This window comes from Malurus melanocephalus, unplaced genomic scaffold (assembly GCF_030028575.1).
Source record: "Malurus melanocephalus ecotype Western Australia unplaced genomic scaffold, MMel_1.1 scaffold_118, whole genome shotgun sequence".
NCBI classification, from domain to species: Eukaryota; Metazoa; Chordata; class Aves; order Passeriformes; family Maluridae; genus Malurus; species Malurus melanocephalus.
In genome coordinates, this window is record NW_026623350.1 from 1,103,579 (window position 1) to 1,116,115 (window position 12,537).

Below are 12,537 nucleotides of genomic sequence, written 5' to 3' on the forward strand. Positions count from 1 at the left end.
CGTGCAGTGCTGCTGTTTCTGCATTGTTTGTAAAAACACCACAACCGCAGAATAGGTAGAGGGAGTAATCTGGTCCGTTCCAAATGAATTAGCATTTGATTTGTTGTGACATTAGAAATTGAGGTAATGTTGCTTGCTCAGTGATTAAAAGCTTCTTTATTCAGTGCCACCATTCCTGTTTTTACAGAAGGGAGGGCAAGATCCAGTTCTACATGGAGGTGTATGAATGAACGTGGTGCAGAGGAGATCACATCCCCTTCAGAGCAGGGAAAAAGCAAACTGTGTTTAAACCTGCAGAGGCTGGCACTAACCTGGCAGTGAGAATAACAAGTCAAAGCTCTCTTGTATCTGGCATATTGTACTGAAAGCAGTCTAATCTACTTATGCAAGTTCCCTGCCAGTGTGCTSGGATTAAATCTGAGTTATTGTGGTACAGAAAACATTAATTKAATTGCTGTTGCAGTACAGTTTTGTTTTTGCTGACACATGTCAATTAAAACTKTAAATACTGCTGTATCAGTCATCTCATTTACAGTGATTGGAAGGTATAAAACAAGCTGTAAACATTACAATTAAGAAGTTAAAGTCTCTAAACCGGGCTAGGACTAGATTTTGTAAAATTTATGTTGAATATAGCTGTCTTTTAAGGGCATGCCAGTATGCTTCCAAGAATAGCCACTAAGGATTAACTATTCATGCAGATGCTTTCATTCTTAAGCAGTGTTGTTGAGTTTCCCTTTGCTTGCAGCACATAAATTCAGCATTCGTGGGGAACCCTTTCATAATTTGAAGTAAGAAAATGTACATAAGGTGTCAGATGAAAAGCTCAGGAGGCTAGAACTTCCCCCCTCTTTTTTCCTCAAATGAATGCWAGTTAAAGTCTTCTATTTTAAACTACCTCTTCCCTGTGTTGTGTCCCAGCTACTTTCTGGTCCCTGAGGATTTACTTGAGTGGATGGTTTTGCCCCTGGGATTGGCATGTTGTGTCCTCACTGCTTCCCATCCTCTGTGTTTGAGAACTGCTCCTCTCCAAGTTAATTACAGACCTGGAAATGAGACCACCGTTTTGTTAGATACGCCTAGAGAAAAATCATCCACATGCATATGATGTTATGGAAGGAGATTTAGGAGCAGAGTTGGGCAGTTGTTTCTGTGTGGTACCAAAGATGTGCTGTGCTGCAGATGGAAGGGACAGATCCACATCTGCTCAGTTCAGAAGTGACTTGGACCCTTTCTGTGGCTGTCCAGCCGCAGTGGCAGCAGTGCCAGCACACAGAACAAAGTCCCAGCGCTCGCAGGATGAAGAGGTTTTGGAGAGGAAGGGCAGAGAAGTCTCAGACTGGAAAATGCTGTTACAAAAACCCTGAATTGCAGATGGCTTGAAAAAACGCATTGGTGGGGAGATGTGGATTTTAGATCCGGAGMTGGATGTGGCTTGGAGAAGCAGCCCGGAACTCTCTGCTGGTGGGTTACAGGCAGTCTGTTGCCATCAGAAATGTGCCTTTAACCCCTCTGTCCCTGACTCCACATTCACCTCAGGCGTTTCTCTGTCTTCCTAGGCACTGCCAGGCCTTGTGCACGGTCTTGGCTAAGTGATAACGATTGCCAGCATTTTAAGAGGGCTCCTGTGTCAAGTGCTGTCAAAGCTAGGGAGGCAGAAGGAAAAGCAGAAATCTTTGGAAGCCTTCAAGGCTTTTATTGTGAGTCAGGAACTAGAAAGGACATCTGTACAGTGCAGTGTAGTTAATCCAATTTGAATCCCAGTGCTGTCCGACAGAGGCAGCATAGAGGAGAAGCCTTTACCCGGAAAACTGGAATTAATACAAGGATTTTGTTGACTTGTAAATTGAGTCAGATATGCTAGCTTCAGATAGAGAGACTTTTTTGAAATCAGAAGTAGGCAGTTGACCTTCAGCAAATATAGAGGCCTTTTTTCTTGTTTTCTTAGGTGTGTTGGTGTGGGGAAAAAACTTCTGGGACAGAAAGAGACATGTGCTTCAATGTGTCCTTGGGCATGCTCGGTTTTTCTGAATGCTTCTAAATGGTAGTCATAAAATATTGTGGTGATGCTAATTTTGGAAATTGGGTGCAACACCAAGCTTGTGTCACTGTGTCTCTTAATAAACCATTTTATTGTTACACGATAATCACACAATCTTGCTCCTAGTATTCTTAGCGAGCTGCTTATGTTTTAACTCCATGGGTTTTCTTCCTGTTTTTTCCCCTCTTAAGTTAGAAGGTCATTGTAACCTTTTGTAGCTAGTTTAAAGATACGTACTTTCTGATGTTTACCCAATCAGTGGATGTCAGGCTGCTTGGATCCAATGCTTTAGCAGATAAACACATTTGGAAGCTCTAAGAATGAGTCATGTTAGCTGGTATCACTCTCCCCAGTGCTATGCACTTATAGCTCTTGCCTTCTTCCTTAGAGGTGCAGTTAAGGTATCCTGGGCTTTAATTACTGACTCAACATCTCTGAAGAAGCAAAAGCAGAGCTGGTTCTGAAGACAGATTTCTGAAATGTAGCACATCTTTGGTTGAAATGTGTTGAGTATCTTCAATGAGGATGAAAACTTGAATATGCTTAGATACTTGCTAGCCCGTTTTTTTCCCTCTCCTCGCTCACCTCAGTTTCTGTGCTGGGATTAGGGTGGGAACCAGCTGCTGTCTAACCATGGGGCTGATGCCCAGAGTCCAGGCRCCTTCCTTTTGAGTACAGCATCTTGCTCTTTGACCTGCATAGGAATTTATTTATTTATCAATTTATTTATTTGTAAGCAGTGGTACAGTTTCTTCAGACAGAAGAACTCCCTATGAGCTCCAGCATGCTGGAGCAGAGTTTGCCCCTTTGTGCCAGATGAGGACATACAGTGCAGAAAGCTGTGCATTAACACCTGGGCAGCAGTCTGTGCTTTAATGACACTTCCCTGGTGCCTGCCTCTGGGGTGTGTTTTAAGGGTGCTGCTGTTTGCCTTCAGCCACACCGTCCTCCTTGGGGCTCTCCAAGTGTCTGGCAAATGATAGCCCTAAATCTGRCGCTGTAAACAAACACAACCTAGCTCTGTAGATAAGAGATCAGCACAGAGGTTAATTGGCATCCTGCTCTCATCTGAAAACAGGCTCTGATACTCCTCTGCAGTGGCTGGAGCAGCTGCAAATGACATCTCTCACTGCACCTCCCTGGCAGAAGGCAGGAGTGATTGGGAAATGTGGAGCATGGTGGAGGATGCTGTGCTGCAGCTCCCCGTGTCAGGACTGCCCTGGGGTCTGTGCCTCTCTGCTATGGCATSATTCCTGATGGCTCCAAAATGGGAAGTAGCCCCAGGCTGCTGCTAAGCTTACAGCCTCTGCTCCTCGTCAGGGCCAGCAGCGTTGACAGTGTGCTGTGTGGGTGGGTGCTGCTTAGGGGACTGGAARTAGCATCTCTGCTTTGCACTGCATTGAGCAAGCCCAGGTAGGKAGTTGGTGCTAGGTAAATGCTGGGCAGTAAGTCCTACAGTGTGCTAATATGCCTGTGCAGGCAAATTCTGAGGCTTAAACACAGCATCTGTTCTGTTCAAAAAAAGAAAACAGATGTTTAATAGATATTTCCACACTGTTTTATCTTGGAAGTGCAAATCAATCCCAACTGTGAAAGTACTTTGCTGTCAGTAAGCTTTCTGCACATCTTTCCTATAAMATACAAAATGTCTTAATTTAATGTCTCCTGTAGATTACTTGAGTTTTCTTATGTATGTAATTTAAGCTTTCATGGTTAAATATATGCAAGCTGCTGTTTGAAAGCAGTGCAGTTGCTGTATGCTTTCAGTGTTCAATCAAGGAGTGGGGAATAGCTGGAATAGGTAAATAAATTTCTCTTTGTCTTGAGATCTTTTCTGAGATGTAGGCTTCTGTAATCTAGCACTTTGGTTATGAGTATGAGCTGCTGGAGAAGCTCCTGTGATTGTCACTGACAGATTTTTCTTACYTGGTGGGGACAGGTGCTGAACAGCCATTACCCATGAGATGCCCTCACCCCCCCTTTTCCCTGCTGTCTGAAAATGCCCACTTTATGACACGAAGAAGGCATCACCTGCTTTCTGCTCTGTGGGCTTGGGTTTTTCTGTGCTTACCTCATGGAGGTGGTGGTTGTCACTGGTCTCACTACCTAATCAAACTGCTTTTTCATTCCTGCTTTGTCAGTAATTTCAGTATTATGCTGAGTTCATTCAAGGGGTGGTGGTAAATCTGTTGAGGCATGCAGCCTCCTGGTTTTCTCTCTCTCCTAGTCTGCCAGGATGAGCTCCTGGGCACCAGCAACATCCTTCTGCAGTAACTGGGTTGTGGGGGAGCAAGGARCCCCTTCCTTGCTGAGAGAGAGACTGTGGTTTTGAGAATTACACATTCCATTAATGGATATTAAAATATGCAATATGTGTTTTCCAGTAGCTCAGTAATTATCTAGAAAAGTATTGCTTTTGCTAGCTTCACAATTTTGTGTGTAAAAYGTATTGCATTAACCATTCATTTTATGAGAAGAGGAGAAGGATAGCGTAAATATGGCTTTTCAATCAGCAGAAGAAAGGCTTAAATGATAATGCAGTAGAAGAGGCAAGGGGTGGTGGTGGGAAATACTTGTTTGACTTCCCAAGGTTTGCAGAAGTGTATTTTATAAACTCACATTTGATTAACTTTCATTCAGTTCTTTTGGTGATGCTGAAAGAAGAATTCAGGGTTGTTGATACTTGCATATTTCTCACATGCTTATTTCTTTACTGCCCCAGGAATCAGCTGATGTATTTAAATGGCAAAAAAGAAAGAAGTGCTTCTTAACTTCCAGTTATGTTCTGGCTTTCTTATAGGCTGGTCCAGGGACCGTCATCATGGCTTCAGGAGTCCAGGATTTTAACAGAACAGAATCTGACAGACTGAATGAGATCAAAGGTCACCTGGAAATAGCCTTACTGGAAAAACACTTTTTACGTAAGTATAAAATGCTCTGTGGAGAGAAATGGCTTAAGCCTGCTGGAATAAGCTTTCTCTAAGTGTAGAAGTTGGCATCAGAATTTTGAGGTGTGCTGATGTACAGATAGCACGTGGGCTTATACTTCCCTAAGAGGAACTTAAAAGCATTCCCAGGGTTTCTGGGTCACTTGGGTATTTTTTTCCTCATTGAATTCCTCACAACATACTCATTATGTGACAAAAGCTGCTTAGTGGAAGCCTTGATGTTGACATCTGCAGGTTATCTTAGAACTAAGTCAACCTTAATGTGCCTGCAATAGGTGTTTTTCTTTCTGATAGTGATTGCTAGAAAGAGATTTCTGAAGGGGAGACCAGTGCATTTTCTTGGCAGCTGTTTCAACAAATAATGCATCTTAAAACACATGTTTCTTAATAGTATATGAGTTATTGGTCAGTGGTATAAGAAATAGAAGAGTGTCTCTAGGTTTGAAGTGTTAATTGTTTGGGTTTATGCTTATATGTGTGTATGTATGTGTGTATATATGAGAAAAATTTGTCATTCTTGACTACAGGCAGCTGCAAGATTTTGGGAATTTTATCTGAGCAGATCTGAACTGTTGTTTTTTAAGACAGGATAGTGAAAAACAGAAAAATGGAAAACAATTCGATGGAAGTAGAGTTCTCTATGATAAGCCAATGAGAAATCTTGCTCAGTTGCTTCCCAAAATGGCCATTTTACACTTTTGATTTTGAATTTTAGAGTATGAGGGTTGCTTTTATGTGTACAAAGCTTGTCAGATATTTTCTAAGGGGTAGAAATAACAAGACTAGAGGTTCTGTTCAAATTTTTGACTATAATCCAATGACAAGACCTATGTTTTTATCTTCAGTGTGTTCTCAAGGATTTGTTATTTTCTGTGGATTTTTTTTTTGCTTGGCAATATTTCTTGGATATGTTTTCCCCCCATGTGTATGAGAGAGAGGCCTGATAAAGGAGACTGGGCAGGAATTTATAACAAACTGCTATCAATTTCCACTGATACCTGGGAGAGGTGGAGCTGTTGGAATGTCAAGCAAAAATTGAAAGATCTGTTTGACTTGCCTTCTTAATTTCAGTCATTTACTTGACTATTATTTTTACTTTCAGTACAAAGTTACCATGTACTCCTTTCAACCCCAAAGATACATCACTTAGGCTCCTGATACAGGGTTGTTTTTTAAACTAGATGGGACATGTGATTTCTTGATGTAATCTAATGTACCACAAACAGTAGGACTTACTGGAACTGATTCCAGATTTGAAGTAGGATGTGCTTTTTGATGTAAAAACATGATAGGGCTCCCGGGCACTTCTGTGGCTGGTGAATTCATTCTCCTTTCTTAGTATAATTTCACAGTAACTAAATGGGACACATAGTTTTGGGAATGTTTGTAGTCTTCACGTTCTTGCTGTGATTAGAAAACCTTCTGATACACTGTTACCCCTTGTCGCAGAACATTTTTCCTTTGCACAGAGCTATGTAGCAAACTCCAAGGTGAAGGGTTATGAAATTCTCCCTTTCATATAAACTTTGAGCAGATGGTTGCGGGTTCAGGCCAGTGGGAGGCTTGAGTCAGCTGGGAGTGTCTCCAGCCATCACCTCTTCACCAAAGCCTGACATTTGCTGTAGCTGAAATTACAGAGTTGTTCTGACAAATTGGTTGTAACTCTACATACAAACAAGAATAAGAATCATAGACTGGTTGGGAAATAAGTGAGGTAAAGCTTATCCCTTATTCAGGCACATTCCATTCAAAATTTTGTGATGGGATAGGTCACAGTGTTTGTCAATTGGAGTGAAGTAGGAGTTTAGCTTTTGGGTATGGCTTCTGCATTCTTCCCTTTTCTTTTTCCTTCTATTTGAGTTATTATTTTGGGCTTTTTTGGTACTATAAATGCTTCCTTATTGTTTTCTTCCCAAGTGTGAACTAATGGTGTGCAGCAAAACATTCTTGAAATGTGCAGTTTGTTTATTTCAATTTGCCCTTGGAAGAAAGCCTGGTCATGACTGTCTTTAAATGCTATTGCTGCAGTATGTGTTTTTTAGGAGGGCTATTTGATCCGCAGTATTTCCATACTATTTTTAACTATGGAATTCCTTAAATATACCTTGCTATGAGTGTGTTTTTGCATGACCTGTTTGCCRCGTACACTTATTCAATTTCCTCCAGCTTGTTGTGCAAAAATCAAAGCAATTACTAGTAAGTGAAATATCTAAAAGTCTCATGTGTTTACTTTTTAATGTGTTGAGGTTCTACTTGTTATCAGCTTATCGAGACTTTGGTTTGTCTGGGTTTTTTTTGACCTTTTTTCTATACTTTCRTTTGTATTGGTGTGCCATTAGCCAGGAGGTTTAAGAAGGAAAGATTTCCACTCAGCTGTACATTATGTGTAATGTACTCATACATTACACAGCACAAGTCAGTGTGGGTCTGTAGTTGCAGGTGCCTGGCTTAAGTTTTTGTTTAAACTCCGTTCAGCCATTAGTGGGCACAAGCAATAGGTTCAGTTTGGCTGAGTAGTGCATTTGGTGAAACACATCCTAAACCTAACTGTAGCCTTTACAAGCTGCAGAGGAAATCCGGAGCAAGTAGGGATGGAGACAAACTGTTGTCTGTAAAGGGAAAATATCTTCATCTGAGATGCCAGATGAATCACTTCTTCAGCAAAGAGATAATCTAAACACCCAGAGATGTCAAGATAGAGAAGAATTGCTTAGCATGTGCAGAGCTGTAAATGCAAATAAAACGTGTCTGGAAATACAAGCGGTTTAAGCTGCAGATTGATGGGAGGATGAGGCACGTGGAGAAAGGGATCTTGGATAATGTCCTGAGCAAAGGGAAGGGATCATCTGATTCTCCCAGGCAAAGGGACTAAAGTTGYTTTTCCTGTCTGTGTGGAATGGTCTTAAACTCTTTGATCTAATGGCTCATTCTGAGCCTTATTGTAGGAATGCTGAAAATGTGCCTGTTGGGTTTGTGGTATTGGTGTGGGTTCCTGCAAAAAAAGGCTTGGAACACCAGCTGAATGAAAAGCGCAGAGAGCTCAGTCTGCTGGAGTTTCCAGTGCATGTGGATAGAAAAAACTTTGTCTTGGAACTGTGACAATGAGAAGAATTCATTTCGAAGGGACTTTCTGTTGTTACAACCTGGTTTTTAATACATGTGAACACTGCCTTGGGRCTAGTTGAGGGCTCAGTTTGGGAAGGCAACTACTGATCCAGGGCATTTAGATTGATGTGATAAGGTTTGTAGTGGTTTTAGTGTTTCCATTTCAAAACCTGCTTGTATCTTAACAAAAAATAAAATTCTGCTTGCTGATCATGAGAATTACACATTCCATAAATGGATATGACGCTGTACATGAAAATGCCTGAATGCTGGAGGATCTCTTGTTGTTACACTGCCTTTTCTTGGGACTGATGAACCAAAATGCAGCACAGTGCTCAGAGGTATATATTGTTTGAGTTCCTCCAGAGCCTTGAACAGATGCCACCTACTCACTGCGTTATGTACGTGGGCTCTGCTCTTCTTTCTGCCTTATTTGTGTGCCCAGCTTGGCTTCATTAATTGCAGAGAAGGTGTGAAAACCCAGGCAGGGCAATGGTCAGCTCTGTTGTGCCTCTCCCTTTTGTGTAACTGGGATGGAGATTTTGGGAGTCCCATGTGGAACCTGCATTTCCCTGCTCAGCTTAGTAACACAAAAGCCTTGGAAGAGCCTGCTGCTATTCCTAAGCCAGACGTTATTTCARCATTTATGGACTGTTTCACTTCTGCCAAAACCAGAGAGTGAAAACTATTCCTGCAATAATGACAACATTTTAGCAGCTCTGTTTATTTTAGGTGGRTTTTGCAACACTTCTGGCATTTTTATTCTCTTAAATATCTGAAAATTCATAGAGCAGCGGTATTTTTCATGATTTTTAAGCTGACCTTTTAAGTGTATCTAGCAATAGAAAACTTTCCACTTGATGTTTTGAGAAGGGGTTCTGTCTCAGTAAGCTATATTTTCAGGAAGTGTAATTTAAAATCCTTCCATAATGAAGGGGAAATGATCCGGGTCTATTATGACATGATAAAACTCACTAAATGTAATTGTAAAGTTACTAATTGGTAGTTAACACAACTATTTGTACTAATGTTAGGAATGGCATATTAGTTCTTTCTAACCTCACCCACCCCAAGTAGGACTTAACAGGAATAGGGAGAGAGGAGACTGTAACAGCGTGCACAGAGGAAGAAGGCTTTGTCAAATATGATGTGTTTTGTCAATCAGTCTTCCTCATAACGTGAGAGATCAGAACACTTTATATGAAACTCTTGCTGTTGAGGTGAGGAGAATAGTACCAGGGAATATTAACTGCACTGGGAAGCAGGATGATGGTTCAGACTCTGCCTTCCCTCCACTGTCTGTGCATCAGAGTTGGCTCATTTCCTATCAGCACAGCAGGAGCCCACGCTGCTCCCCGCCCTGTRGGCGTATGCAGAGAGACTCAAAAACTGGTCCTGTAAAGCTCTGCTTATAAATACTGGAGCAGGAGCTCTGTCTTTGGAAGAACAGAGAGAGGCACAAAAGAATGATGGAAAMAAAACAAAGTGRAAAGCCAGTGTTTAACTGCCAAATCTATGTTAAAGTTTTTAAAGGGGAATTAGCATGACTGGTTCTGAATATAACAGTTCACTTCTTTGTTTTGATGTGTGCAGACTTAGCTGGAGAAAAATCATACTAAAAATGTGGGGTTTATATTTATCTGTGTCACGTCTTCACTCTACTAAAATGCCTATATAAACCAGGGTAGAGAGGAGGAAAGGGTATGTGCTCCATAAAGGTACTTAATCTGTAATGATTCTGTCTGCCTTTTGGCTTTTTATGACACCARTATTCCTATTAGAAAATATTTTAGCTACGTATGAAAGTTCATGCAAACAAGCAAGAGGCCTGAACACAAGGGAAAACCATTAAATTGGCAAATCAAGGTGTTCAGAAATGCAGAAGAAAAAGAAGGAAAAAAAAAGTAAAAGTTATTCCAGACCACTTGTGGAAGAGCTGTGGAGAACAAGAATGGTGGTATCCATTTTGGAAGTGACTACCTAATCACACAAGAAAAAGGAAGGGTTAGAGAGTCAGCCTGGAGTTTGGGGCTTGACAAAGGACATTTTTGTAAAATGCTAACAGTAATCCTTCTAAGCAGTGGGCTATGTGATTCCCAAGCAAAGCTTGGAAGTCCAGACATGAAAGACTACATGAATTTAAGAGGTGACTTAAAGAAGAGAGGGTAGTTAATAAAGTGGAGCTCCTAGAGGGATGGTTTAAATAAGCATCTCCCCAAGCATCTGGCATGCAAAGAAGTAGAATATCTCACAATGTCTAGGATCAAAGGGTAATGTTTTGCCTGAAATCTTTCGGTTAGATTTCTGATAAGTTTTTTGGCAATCTCCATGGTTCTCAAGTCACTGATGRAAAAAACATGCCCTGGAGAAGGAGAATGATGGATTGGAAGAAGAACAGGGAACAAAAGTGCACAATTAAGCTTTATCTAGTTATAGTTATGAATTGTGAATGTGTGTTCAGAGGAATATGTAAATTGAACAGTTACCGTAAGCAGGAAAAAACAGGTTTGGGAATCAGAACATTTTTTACAAGTAAGTATTCTGAGGAGCAAACTGAAATTTTTCATTTGCATTAGTGGCCTATGCTGTAAGATGATGCAACACAACAGTGGGTTCTTGTCTTTTAGCAGTTACATGGTATCAACTTAGCTTTTTGAATGTTGAATCTTTAAATTTGAATTGTCAAATCCTTAAAGTTCAGGTGTGGCAGTTATGTTACACCTCCTAGAGGATAAAATGCTGTACAAAAGCTGAAATGGAGAAATTTTTATTGGTAACCTGTGAGATGTATCATTGATGATGGTCTTTACCATGGGGTCAATTCTCCTAGGGTTTACAGTGCAATAATAAGTGTAATAATCATTGTCACTGAAACGCTATTGTTGCYTTGTCTTACAGACTTTTACAGCTCATTGTAAAAGAGCAGCAGCATCCAGTTATTGTCCTGCTTTTTTGAAATAAGTTGGCTTTGGTAGAGAGCTTTTAAAGCATTTTTTCAGGGTTGCAACCTAAAGGGTTACCCAGTGTGTAGGTATTTAGAGGTTCTGATGGAGTTCATAGCTTTCTGTAAGGCTTAAGGGCATGGAGGCCTTTTACTCTAAAATTCTCTACTTTATTACATATTGCCACAAAAATCACTGCTAGCAACTATACCTATGATTTGTAACCCATATATTTATATATATGTGTGATATATGTATATATATAAAAATAATACATGAGCTTTTATRAATTCTTAGGAGCAATCAATAGTGTGGCAGCAACCAAGTAGGTGTATACTGTTATAGGCTACTGCAAACTTCTCACTAATGAAGCCAACTTTTTAGTAATACTTCAGAAAATGTAATCATGATGGATTAGTTATATGCACAAATGCAAATGTYTACATTAGTATTAATATCAAGCTTACCATCCCAGATGCGGGAGGACAAACCAAAATGTCCTGGGTGAGGGTCCAAGATCTCTTGGGAAGTTTGTATGAGGAATTCAACCTGTTTAGGAAAGGAGCAATATGTGCAGCTTGGGAAGTTCTTGAAGAGAGAAGTTTTATTTTGGATAAAAATTAAGTCAYATCAGAGAGAAATAAGGAGCTATAGGATACTACCTCTTCAGCAGCCAACAGATACTGTTAATTTCTATTTTTCACCYACAATAGCCAACAGATACTGTTTTCTGTTCTCTCAGGCCAATTATTTTTCTAGACTCTTTTCTTTTTCTTGCAGATAGAACAGCCAATTGCAGTTACCAAGTCTTACTTTCTCAGGGTGTTTTTCCTGTTTTCAGATTACTTTTCACMTTTTCAGATGATGTGGCTGTTGTGGCTCCTTGTTTTTGTGTTTATCAATGGTGTCTCAGGTTTCTAGGTACCTRGCTGTACGTTTCAGAGGCCAGCTGCACTTCTGAGCAATGCTTCTGCTTCCCAGACCTAATTCCCAGGCTTGGCAGCATTTTCTYTGTCAGTATTTCAGCAGACATTTTCTTCTTTACTAACTTCCCCCGTCTCACCAGGTCACCTTTATGGCTGCTCATTTCACCTGAATGTCCAGCTAAGACATGCACTGGGCTTCTAACAATATTTTAATGTTTCTTGTCCTGGAGAAGATAGTGAGCTGTGATTGATATTCCTGGGAAGGAAGTTATGGAAGCTGATGACTCTGGGAGCTGAAGCTTGACCTTTTATGTTTTACCCTTTTGTGTGTGTGCAGAGATGGGAGGGTGTTTGAATTTTGACTGTCTGAAGATAAAATTCAAGGAGTACTCCATTCTCATCATCAAGGAGAGTACTCATCTGTAAAACTCAGTAGATAGATATCATGGTGAAATGTTCTTATGRATTCTTCTCAGGGGTCCGTGACCTCTGCTCTTTGTAGCCAACTTYACTCATCCTGCAGGAGGACTCTTCAAGGATAGAGAAATATGCTTTGAAAGTGCAGTTCAGTTTGG

General features: G+C 40.6%; 1 protein-coding gene across 4 annotated transcripts in view; it reads left to right on the plus strand.

Moving 5' to 3' along the window:
• GRAMD4 (GRAM domain containing 4) overlaps window positions 1-12,537 on the plus strand; it is a 68,906-nt gene that overhangs the window by 27,697 nt on the left and 28,672 nt on the right. For all 4 annotated transcript variants that reach the window (XM_057370080.1, XM_057370079.1, XM_057370078.1 and 1 more), the window contains exon 3: window positions 4,842-4,962. In XM_057370080.1, coding sequence (XP_057226063.1) covers window positions 4,842-4,962 — 121 coding nt within the window. The remainder of the gene's footprint in view (window positions 1-4,841; window positions 4,963-12,537) is intronic.